Source organism: Camellia sinensis, chromosome 1, assembly GCF_055761805.1.
Source record: "Camellia sinensis isolate YWXY chromosome 1, ASM5576180v1, whole genome shotgun sequence".
Classification (NCBI taxonomy): domain Eukaryota; kingdom Viridiplantae; phylum Streptophyta; class Magnoliopsida; order Ericales; family Theaceae; genus Camellia; species Camellia sinensis.
The window spans coordinates 23,550,543-23,563,234 of NC_138961.1; the positions used below are offsets into that span (position 1 = coordinate 23,550,543).

Sequence of the window (12,692 nt, forward strand, 5' to 3'; positions counted from 1 at the left end):
TTCATGGCAAACTCTCTAAAACTCCTTGAGTTTGAGTGGAAGTGTGAGAATATTATGTAAATATATTATATTGTGTGAATATTAGATTGATTGTAGAATATAGATTTATTCTTATTTCTTTTTTTAGATTAGGTCCATAAAACTTGGTTGTACTCTTTGTATTATTAATAATGGAATATACGCATTCTCTCAGAAAACTTACACAAAAGTCTCCTCATAATCAATACTATACTCCTGTGAGAAACCCAACCAGACGAGTTTTGTAGCACTCAAGAAAACCATTAGAATGAGTCTTAACTTTGTAAACCCATTTGCAAAAATACCAGATTCTCATCAGTAGGCAAAGGAACCAATTCCCAAGTATTAGTTTTCTGTAGAGCAGACAACTCATCCTCCATAGCTTGAATCCAATGAGGGTCCTGACAAGCCACCTTGTAAGACTGAGGTTCTGAAAAAAGAGTGAATAACAAACAAAAACGTATAATATGAAGGAAACAAACATATCTTAACAAAACCAAGTTTTATGACCTGTTTACGAATGCGAAGGGAATATTTATGGTTAGCAAGATCAGAGTTGTCAAAAGCAAGAGGATCAACAGCAGGGGTAGAGACAATTGATGAAAGGAGAGCCTTGTGATGATAATAGACTAACAACGGAAGAGGAGGAGGAGCAGACTGGGAAGGAGGAGGAGACGAGGGAACAGATTCATAGGGATTAGTGGAGAAGGACTCATCAGGAGGGGTGAAAGAAGGAAAAGAGGAAACAGATTCTCAATAAAAAGGGACTCATCAAGAGGGACAGGAGGACACAGTGTTTTAAAGAGTGCGCCTAAGCGCAAGGCAAAGCGCAAGGTTGCACTTCATGCATAGCAAGGTGAGGTGACATGGGTAAGGCGCAATTGAGGCGTTGAGGTGAGCGCCTTCTGCGCTTCACTTCTCCTCTACTCCAACGGCTCGTATGGTTTTCTGTGTGGATACCCACATGGAATAAAATCTCTCTTACATTATAAAATGATCAAAACGTGGTCTAAAAGAGCAAAAAGGATTAAAAAAACCATAGTAGGTGGAGAAGAAGAAGACAACATGACAGAAAAAGAAGATAACACAGTACTTTGGCTTTTGACACACAACACGCATGTTCTTCTCTGTTTCTTCTCTGGTTCTTCTCAAGTTCTCATCTTCTTCTCTTCTCTGGTTTTCTTCTCTGGTACTTCTTTGCCTCAGTTTTTTTTTTTGCTTTATTTTTCTGGCTCTTCTCCTCTCTTCTCTGCTCTTCTTCTCCTGCTCTCTATTTTTTTCTTCTGTCTTTTTCCTTCGTTTTTTCTGTCTCTATTTTTTTTTCTCCTTTGTTCTTCTTCTCTAGTCTTCTTTTTCTCTGTTTCTCTCTTCTCCTCTTGTTCTCTTATTCTCAAGTCTTCTTCTCCTACTCTCTGTTTTTTTTCTCATCTGTTCTTCTACTCTGTTCTCTCTGTTTCTCCTCTGTTTTTGGTGGATGTGAATGGATACTTTATACATTTTGTTGAATATAATTTTTTTAATATACTACATATATTTGTTATGTTAAAAAATTTGCCTACTTTATAATTTTGCTTTTCTTCTACTACATGCGCCTCGCTTTGGTGAGGCGCACCTCGTGTCTCGTGCTTAGGCTATAAGAGACCTTATCGCCTCGGTGCACCTGGAGAATTTTGAAACACTGGAAGGAGAAGAGGGAACAAGTTCATGGGGAACAGTAGAGATGTACTCATCATGAGGGACCTAGAGAGAAATGGATCAAAATGAACCAAATCCTTTTTGGAAACCGAAGCAATGATAGGAGGAAGCTGAAAGTAAGGCAAGCGTTCAAAAAAAGAAACATGATGGGAGACATAAAAACGACAGAAAACAGGGTCATAACACCGATAGCCTTTCTGAGTAAAACTATAACCCAAAAAGACACATAGGACAAACTGGTCACTAAGTTTGGTCCAATCTTTATGGGGAAAAAGAACAAAACAAGCAGACACAAACACACAAAAGAGGGAGTAATTAGGAATTTGAGAGAACAAAGCCTCATAAGAAGACCGACCAAAAAGAAAGGGAATAGGCATGCGGTTGAGAAGAAAAGCAACAGTAAGAACTGCCTCATCTCAAAATAGAGCCGAAACTGAGGCAGAGAAAAGAAGAGACCCAATTGTCTCAAGGAGATGACGGTGTTTACGCTCGGCTCGACCATTTTGGACAGATGTATCAATACAGGAAGTTTGGTGAATGGTACCCAAATTGGCCAAATATTCACAGCACTCAGTTTTAAAATATTCCCCACCCAAGTCAGATCATAACACTTTAATTGTAGACCCAAACTGAATAGTGATCATAGACTGAAAGGTACAGTATATTTGACAGAAATCGGACTTATGAGTCATAATATAAACCCAAGTGTAACGGGTGCAGTCATCAACAAATGACATATAGTATGCAAAACCCCTTTGGTGAGAATAGGAGAAGGTCCCCAAACATCAATATGAACTAAACAAAACGGTGTATCAAATATAGAAGTACTTGTACGAAAATTAAGACTGTCATTTTGGCAAGTTTACACCCCCGACACTCGGTAAGCTCACTAGAAGAAACTTTACCCAATATACTAGACTAAGCTAGAGACCGTAAGCAGTCAGCAAACAAATGCCTTAATCTAAAATGCTACAAGTAAAAAAGACTAGATAGAGAATATAACTAAAAACAGGAAAAGACAGTCGAAGAGGTTGTCATAGGTAGATGCAAGCTCTCTACCACATAGAGGTCTCCAACTCTACGGTTGGTCCCAATCTCCTGCTTGGACATCCGATCCTACACAGAACAGATAGAAGAAGAAAACATAACATCAAAACTGGAGACATCAAGCTTACTGATAAATAATAAATTGACAGATAACTGAGGAACATAAAGGACAGATGGAACAGAGACAGCAAACATAACAGACAGTAGGACAAACCCAACAGATATAACAGACATACCAGACCCATTAACAACATTAACAGTAATAGGAAAAGTAGGGGGAGTATAATTTTAAAATAAGGAGAGATGGAGAGTCATATGATGAAAGGCACCAGAGTAAAAATCTAGATAGACGAAGAGATACCTAAAAAGACCCAAGCAAACCTGAATGAAGAGAGGAAACAATGGAAGCAGACGAGGATGGCTGGAAGGTAGACAGTATATGCTGAAATTGACTAATCAGAGTACTCAAGGAAGCCAAGTCCAGATCAGGAACAGAAGCAGATGTAGTAGAATTGGCGGGAGGCTGAAAAGTACTAGGAGGAGGGGCGCGGAACTGGATCGAAAACTATTGAGAAGACGAGGCAAACAGACATCCCTTCTTGGGACAATGATACTTCTAATGACCCCTCTAATGGCAGAAGGCACATTCATCAAAAACCAAAGACATCGTAATAACCAGAGAGGTGAGGTGTTCAAGTGTAATAAATCCAAAATAGAACAAATAAGCCAAATTAGGGTCGAAGGGTAATAACCAAAAACAACTAAGAGGTTGAAGTATAATAAACCAAGAACTAAGGGGTCACACTGTAATAAACCAAGACTGTATCAATATATCAATACACGAACCAAAGAAGACAAAGGGTATGTTTGGTTTGGTTTTGAGAGAGTAGTTTTTAAAAATTGTTTCGGGAAGAGAGTTTAGAAATTTTTTTGGTTTGTTTGGTTGTGTATTTTGAAAGTAGTTTTGGAGTTTGGGAATTTGGAATGATTTGATATTTTGTTGTAATTGAGTAGATATATGTGAGAGAAAAAGTGATTGCGAAGGAGAGATGAGAGATAAAAAGTGATTGATTGATTGATAATTAAGAACGAGAGAGTGATTTTGGAAATTGTTTTGGAAAAATTACAAACCAAACAAGTTTTTTAGAAAAAAATTTCCAAAATCTCTACAAATCCAAACCAAACATACCCAAAGCCTTCGTGAGAAAGAGAGGGGATCAGAGAACTCGATTACGACCTAGAAGAAATCAAGGCTCAGATATGTTCAAGCCTAAAGGAGGACCAGCGAACAAATGGGTCACAATTTTGGGTCGATCACCAACCAAAGAATGGGTCACGACACAGACGCTGGTGTCGCGATGTGTTGAGCTTCAGAGATTCGAGCAAGGGGCTAGGATGACTCGCGGATTTAGAATAGACCAGATGACGATTATTGATGGTCAATGGTGAGTTGCGGACCAAAAGCGTGGTCGATGGTGAGTCGTCGCGACCAAAGACAAATGAAGAAGGGCCTCGTGAACTTGATTATGAGCAAGACCTTGCGAAGATGAACCAGAATAAGAGAGAGAGCAGTGATGAGAGGCAGATTTCAATGCTAGGGTTCAGAAAATGTTGATAGGCTCTGATACCATGTAAGATTTCTGAATAATTTTTGTATATTCAATTGTGTTTGTAATGCAAGAGTATATTGGTTTATATAACAATCTAACCTAGGACTGAAAATGGAAAGAATAGTATCTACTCAATCCCTAATATATGCAAAATATATATACTACTATATATACATAAAACCAAATATTCTCGCAACTACAACCTAAAAGGGAAAAAAAAAAATTACAGGGTGGAAATGAAATCGTGAAGATCCCCACAAAAAACAAAAACAAAAACAAAAACCAGCTCAGACAAATAGCAAGACGAAACACACACATCAAGTTTGCAACATCATGCCTGCTATCTAGCAACAGGATAAGGTTAAACAATCAAACATCTCAAAGACATTTGTCATTTTGTGGCTCTTTGTCTCTCTTACTAGGGGACAGGAAACATATGATAATCAAAAACAATGGCACAGCATTAGAAAATTGGATAGCTAAATGAAATGTACACACTTGCAAAAAAAATATAAATAAAAATTATAGCTGTTATGCAGCAACAAGACAGAAGGCTAACCAATCAGGTATCTCAAAATCATTTGCAACATCAAACAACAAAAAAGAAAGCATGTTACATACGGATCTGCCCGATTGATTCGACAAATTTCACAATAAAATTGCGACGGAATGCCCTCTGAACACTGCTCTGGGATGATAACACAAGAAATATGTTGCAACACACGACACTGCGGATCTACACACTGCAAAAAGCAATTACCAGACTTAAAGAGTAAAACAATAAAAAAATAAAAAATCATTCTGTGGCTAACTAAAAAGGTGTGATCAATCTAAGAAAAATAAAAGCATACAATAATAGATTAAAAAGACAAGGTAAATGTAACACAAAAATAGCACATCAATGGACGAGTGTAGTTTAGTGATGGACCAATCACTGTGTACCAAAGCACACCATAAAGCAAAAAGAAAAAATGGTCCAAAATAAGATAAAGCAAACAAAAAAATTTCTTAGAACGGTGTGAAATAAAACTTTTTGGGTAAATTACACTATTAACCCCTATAGTTTGACTCAAATTTCACTTTTGTCTCTATTGTTTTAATTTGAACAATTTAGTCCCTAAACTTTAAATCCAGTTTCAATTGGGTCCTTCCATTCAAATTTGATGTTAAAATTAATGTTTTTGTTGCTCGTGTCAGTCTCCTAAGGTGTACACACAAAAAAATTGACGGTTATTTGGACGGAAAGACTAAATTGAAACTGCAATCAAAGTATAGGGACCGCCACCACCTTCATTCTAAATTTGTTGACCTGCAAAAGCTACAATCTACTCAACTTCTCCATATCATTTATCAACTTCGATTCAATTCTCATAGGAAACATTTTTGACAAATTTAGGTTACTACAATTGAATGACACCTACCACAATTATTCATGAATCTATTTGGATCGAGTCTGTAGCTCAAGAATGGTGAATAAAGCTATTAAGCTTGACACTATTTCATGTGGTAAATACATGCTTAAATGAGCTTCGTATTAAACAACCCTCAAAGCGGCACAGCAGTATGCTACAATCACACAACCAGCTCAAAGATGCCTACATTGTTGTTTGGAAATTTCAGTGTCATTTGGCATGCAAAAACTCTGAATGATGCATTACAAAATGGTGAACATATTCGAGACCATAATTTTCATTTGGCACATTGCTTCCACACTAAAAAAAATAATCTGGTAGATGATGGAAGAATTCTATCCAATGATTTTCTGGTCTTACAGAGTAAAATTAACCAGCAAGGAGAGAAGTAATTATTAGAAAAACAATTTTAATACTGATGCACCATACAACAGTAACTCAAGATGTCTCCTGCATAGTTAGTTTCCCTGTCTTTATTTCAGTTTTTGGTCCAGCAAAACAAGCGAAGGAACAAAGTCAGAAGAAAAACTAAATGACAAATACCCAACCAAAAGCAAAGGAATAAAGTATCACCTGAATCATATTACCCTTAATTGGCTGTGACCAACAACAGGGGCAGCGAACCTCCTTTTCTACAACTTCTTCTTTAGGTTTCATGTTGTCGATTTCTAAAAAACTATCTCCATTCGTTGATGCAGAAGTGGTCCCCGCACCCTGCAGTTTTCTGGGATAAGAAGGCAAAATGAATGCATATTAAAAGAACATTACAAGATGGAAAAATAATAATTTTCCTGCGAAAAGAAAGGACAGGAAATGAGGATGAACTACAGAAAGTAAACACATACAATTATATATTACTGCTAAAACTTTCAATAAGTACTTCAAAAAAAAAAAAAAATTATATTATTATGCAATGCTTTAGGATGTCTATTCAGAATACCACCTGTAAACATCATCAATTATTTCTGCCACTCCTTCCTTCTCAATAAAATTTTTCTTTGCCAAACCATGCACATTTGACACTGCAGACAAAATTAAGAAGACACAAAAAGCTTTATTCGAAGTTGATCTGATCCATAGTTTATGACAAAGACACAGAAACAGAGTCAAATGCAGAATTAAGTGTAAACCTCAAGAGTTAATGTGTAGTAGACAACAACCGCTCCAGTTGATATAAACAAGGACCAGCAGCAATACAACATAATGATATTAAAAGTGCATTTCATGAAACACTACAACGAGTAGAAATTCAATGAAGAAAAATATATGGACGATGAGAAAAGGAATCAAACCAAAACAGTTCACCACTGATGCCTGAATCTACAGCATACCAACCAAATGTCATGTATAGAAATATAAGTCTGCTATACAAATGTAGCAATATGAGAAGCAATGCATTACCTTATGCATAATTTGGACAATGAATTCCACAATTTTTTATTTTTCGATAAATAAAGACAATTTATTAGTAACAATCTAGCTAAGGTAAATAAAGCTGACAACATAAAACTAGAAAAGACATCTTGGATAGATTTCATACCAAAAAGAAATCAGTGTCATGCAGACATCAAGGCCCCCAAGAATGTGTAGAAAAAGAAAGAAAAAAAATACCCAAGTAGAATGATGGACTCTGATTCAACTTCAAGAAACACCCACCTGGTGGGAACTAGTCTCAAAGGAGGTGGCATACAAATTTTCCGGGGAAGCTTATGTTCGTTTTTAGCACCATGTAAAGATATAAAGTGGGTTGAAGGCCTTTATCATGTAACTAAGTATTCATGTTATGCAATTCCTATCTTTTTGTAGAAAACATTTGCTTGTGATGAGAAACCAAATGGATCCAAACAATATTTTGGGGCATCATGATTTCCATCTAAAGACTGAACCTAGTTCAAATTTTAATTTAATTATGTATATCGCCCTTGATAGGGCTGAATGGCAAAAAAATTTATTCATGTAGCCAACCCCCAAAATTTGGTTTGGTTTGGTTTGGTTTGGATTATAAAAGTTAATGATTAAGAAAATTTTAAAAACTAGTATATTTACTTCATTTTAAGCATCAAGATGTGGAAGATCTAAAAGGCCGCTCTGTTAAGTTTTATTCTAGTCTTCTAGAATACATAAATATCATTTATCTCAATTTATTTGAATTTTTTACTACCACATTTTGGTTCATGTATTATTCCTCATTGAACATCCCAAAAGGTCAATAAAATTCTCCACTTCAAGAAAATTATAGTCAGCATTTGAATCTTTTCAAATCTCAACCTTTCAGTCAGCCATGCAATAAAAAATGGCAACTTATTTTGATATATCTGTCAATATATCATATTTTAGTATGTTGTGATGTGATATTTCCACGGGATTTAAAATCACACTATCTTGACATCACAAAATCTATTGCACAATAGCAATATCTTTTAAATGACTAAGGTTAAAAGATATCATGACATCGCAAAATGTGAACTCCAACGTCTATTGTGGATTGGATGTTCATGTCATGACTTCATTTGTCAATGTCATGCCGCAATATTCTCAATTTGAAGTGAACGCACTGCAAACACAAAAAATATTACTAGTTCTGAGATTTTCAGACTTCTAAATTCTAATAGAGAACACCAAAGGAGCCTGGTCAACTTAGCACTTCAAGTTTTCAAGCTATAAGAGAAAAATTGACTATAGAGAAACTGGTCCATGAATGTGCTAAGGTAATGATTTAAAAAGTACTTAATAAAAGGAAAGGAAAATCAATATAGTTGAACAGCTTACCTTCATTAGAAAGCAAATCTAATATTCTGTCCACAAGGTCCTGCAAGAAGTATAAATCAACCTCATACGCACAGAAAACAATCATCATTGTCCATCGGAAATCAAAAAAAAAAAAAAAAACCTTGCACACTCATAAAAATAAAATACATAAAATAAAAAGACTCTACCATGATGTTAACCATAAAAAAAGGAAGCAAAAGCCATCAAACATATAGCAACAAACAACATAAAAATGAATAATAATTAAAAATCATCATAATTATTGGAGAGAGGCATAATTGTTGCAGGAGAGAGGCTAAGTCTAATAAGTTAGCTCCATATCCACTGTTGAAAGAGCATGAAACAAAATTATAACCCTGTCAACGTCTCCAAATAAGGTGAGGATGAAACTCTTTTCAATGTGAATGGATACGCAAGGCAGTCTAAGTTTGAGCATTTTCAAAATGTACGTATAAGATATAAAAAGCACATGTTGGAACACCATATACTTTCTACTGGCCTGTCACCACAGAGACCAAAATATTAACTGAGAGGCCAAGCCCAAATGTCAACAGCTATCAAAAACATACTGAAGCAGCAACAATCAATAAAAAATGGCCAACATAACCCCAACACTTACTTGGTATACATACTTGCAAGTGAACAAACACAAAGAATTGAAAGGGCCCTCGTTGACTAAATGCTGGACACTGTTGGGATAGCTTAAAAATGAAAAAGACTAAGCTAAGAGTTTGCAGTTCAAACTTACAGCAACACTTTTACAACCCCATAATAATTTATTTACAGTTGGAGCAGAAAAAAGTAGGGACCACTAACAAGGATGTAACAGCAAACACAAAAAAGAAAGGTGATTGTAATAGAAGGCAGCATATGTCAAACAGCATACCTGCTTCTTCCCTTGAGTTGAAAGACCAAGCTTCATGAGGACATCCTTAAGTTCTTTGACTCGAAAACAAGCCAATATTTCCTAAAAGATATGGCACACAAGTAATCATAGTATCCAAAATGTAAAAGACATAAATAGACACGCAAACACATCCAAGAAGATAAAATTTGTGAAATGTGAAGTGAAAACCTAATGACCCCAGTAACTTCAAAACAAGATCTCAGAACAAGAAAAAAAATCTAGTTAGGATTATAATTTATAACATCGTGGGTATTAAAAGAAAAAAAAGTAAACTTTGCTCACACACATAAGTAAATGTATTAAAATTTAAAAGTCATCAATGAATAAAGTAAAAGTTGTTTACACATACATTTGGTTTTTTCATATACCCAAAAGGCACCATACAAGCATAAAATATTAAAAGAAAGTACGTAAGAAATTATACTCATACAACTGCAAAAAAAAAGGTATATGTATGATTATATCATTATATGCAATATTGTGACAAAACATGCTCTGAATTCGAGTTCCCCAATGACTTTTAAGTAATATATAACTTACCTACACTTAGTTTCTACCAACTTTAATTCAACAAAAGATAAATAATTGATCATTCAACAAATTAAACTAAACAAAATGAACCCAAATACATGAAATTCAAAATAGCACAATTACACAACTAACCAAGAAAATTATAAACAACATCAAGAATAAATCTTTAAACAACCAGTGATTGCAAGTTTAACTATGTGTGTATGTATGTGTATCAATCCTGAACTGAAATGTGTGTGACCAACACTGAAATCCTTGAAACCAACCAATCAGACAAGAACTGATATACCAAATTTCAAAATAAAACCCTGAAAAAAGATAACCCTAAGCAAGAAACAGATAAAGAAATTCAAAATTGCTATATATATAATATATATTTGTGAGTGAATACAATTATATGAAAATTTAGCCAAAAGCCCCTAGGCCCAACATGTTAGTGGGTAAAGTACAGCACAAAATGTTTTACATCCTAAACCCCTGAGCAAAAAGCATGTTCTTCATGAAGGACAGACAAATATGTTTCCATATTTTTTTAGACAATTTTTCCCTATCATATATATATATATATATGAGAAGTCGAAACTTTGTCATTGATTGCTCTCTTTCTCTCTGAAAAACACGGAGCAAATTAATGAAGAGTGAGACGATGGAGAAGACGACGATTGAGGAGAAAAATAAGAACACAAGAAGAGCTATTACGAAATACCCATGACCGGAGCCATCCACCGTCCATCATTTGTGGCAGCACAGTCCGCCAGAGCCCTCAATAGGATCCTCATCGCTTTGAATTTATTATCATTTCCAAATTTTTCACAGACATTAACAATGGTTGGAGAGAGAGATGCAAACTTTGTTGTATGTATTGACTATGTAAATTAATATTCTATGATTTGCCACTGATGTTCCATTTTCAATTATTTTGAATCTGCGATTGAGTATTCTACGAGTATGTATGAGTTTTAATTTATAGAGTTAGTGTGAGTTCATATGCAGGGAGGGCCGTACTCTGTTTTTGTTGATGTTTTGTTTAAAATAGACAGTAAAATGTTATTGTCAACCAGAGTAACATATTATTGTGAAACAGAGTGACATAGTACTGTTTACATCAATTTTGACGATATTCTTTTTATTTTTTAAAAAGAATTTCATAATCGACCTAAATCTTATTTGTTAAATCTTGATGAGAGAATTCTCAAAATACTAATTTTATTAAAAATCGATACTAAATCAAAAGTTATATCATTCTAAATTTTATAGTATTAAATTAGTCACTAAAGATATTTTAGTAATGGCGGTGTATGCTAGACTTTTCGAGGAAAACTTTGCTTGTCCGCATTAAAGTTTAATCATGAGGGGGCTTTGACCAAGTTCCCCATGATTATATCATTATATGTAAGATTGTGACAACAAGCTCTACATTCGTGCCACCAAATAAGTAATATACAAATTATCTCTACACTTGTTCTACCAACATTGTTTCAATAAAAGATAAATAGTTGATCATTCCACAAATTAATGTAACCCAATTACATCAAATTCAAAATTACACAATTGCATAACACAAAGCATGAAAATTATAAACAAAATCGAGATTAAAGTAATATACCTTACTAGTTGAAGCCAAATCCATCTTCTCAAAAAAACCCTTCAAACAAACCAATCAACCAATAACTGAATTGCCCAAATTCAAAACAAAACAAAACCCTTAAAAAGACTCAAAAAGCAGATAAAGAAATTGAAAAATTGGATGAACAAGAAAAAAGATAGCAAGAAAGTCTGTACACTCTCGATGAGAAACGCAATGAAAGCAATAGGTCTCTCTCTGAGATAGCAATCGGAAGTGACGAAGCTCTAGTGGAGTATCCGGGCATAGAGAGAATCAGTGGGGACCACTTTTTGAAATAACGCCAATGGCGATGGAGCGGACGTGAATTTGTTCATTTAATTTTGATTTTATATAATCCTTTCACGTCCGGTTTTCATTTAATTTCTTCTATTGGACGGTCAACTAATGTTCTTGGACACATCTCATTTTAATAAATGTACCTCAACAGCTAGATATCCCCCAAAATAATGCTAGATATCTAAAATTTTAGTAAATGCATTTTAACCTGAGTAATGCTAGAGATCTTAAATATTCTACTAAAAGTTTTATCAAATGTTTCACATGAATGTGGGTCCCACGTGGGTCCCACACCCATGTGAGACATTTGGTAAAACTTTTGGTAGAATTTTTAGGGTCTCTAGCATTTTTGTTTTAACAGTGCTAGATATTCAAATTTTTTATTAAATGTCTTATATATGAATGTGTGATATGTGGATCCCGTATTTATGTGGATCAAAATTTATTAATTTACCAAATATTTCACATAAATATGGGACTCACGTGGTGTTAATCTTTGGTAAAAAATTTGGAATTTCTAACATTTTTCAATGCCTGTTTGACTAATTTTTAAGTTAGGTTGGACAAAATATTTTCAAAATATTATTTTTAATTTTTTGGTCAAAAAATAATCACTCTGTTTGATTTTAATTTTTTAAAAACAGTAAGGATGGTCATTTTCACCATCCCACTCCATCCGAGTTTTTCCCATCCTGTTGAGAAAGTAAGGCGGGGATAGGTTTTACTTCCTCCGTTCTATTCTACCCGACTCCGTCCCAATTATATTGATTAAATATATTTATATGTATATAATATTTTTT

The 12,692-nt window shown here is 34.6% G+C and overlaps 1 protein-coding gene across 50 annotated transcripts in view; it reads right to left on the reverse strand.

Annotated features, from left to right (window-relative positions):
- LOC114323552 (E3 SUMO-protein ligase SIZ1) overlaps positions 1–11,944 on the reverse strand; it is a 35,804-nt gene extending 23,860 nt beyond the window's left edge. For 47 of the 50 annotated variants that reach the window (XR_014332239.1, XR_014332230.1, XR_014332219.1 and 44 more), the window contains exons 1-7: positions 11,772–11,944; positions 11,596–11,634; positions 9,438–9,518; positions 8,552–8,591; positions 6,726–6,804; positions 6,356–6,506; positions 4,992–5,113 (exon numbers count right to left, since the gene is read on the reverse strand). Coding sequence is in view for 17 of the 50 variants with exons in the window: in XM_082873717.1 (XP_082729843.1) it covers positions 4,992–5,113; positions 6,356–6,506; positions 6,726–6,804; positions 8,552–8,591; positions 9,438–9,518; positions 11,596–11,619 (497 nt within the window). In the remaining 33 variants the exon portion in view is untranslated. The other 3 variants (XR_014332205.1, XM_082873564.1, XR_014332204.1) reach the window with 3 other exon arrangements.
- Positions 11,945–12,692: the final 748 nt, after the last annotated feature.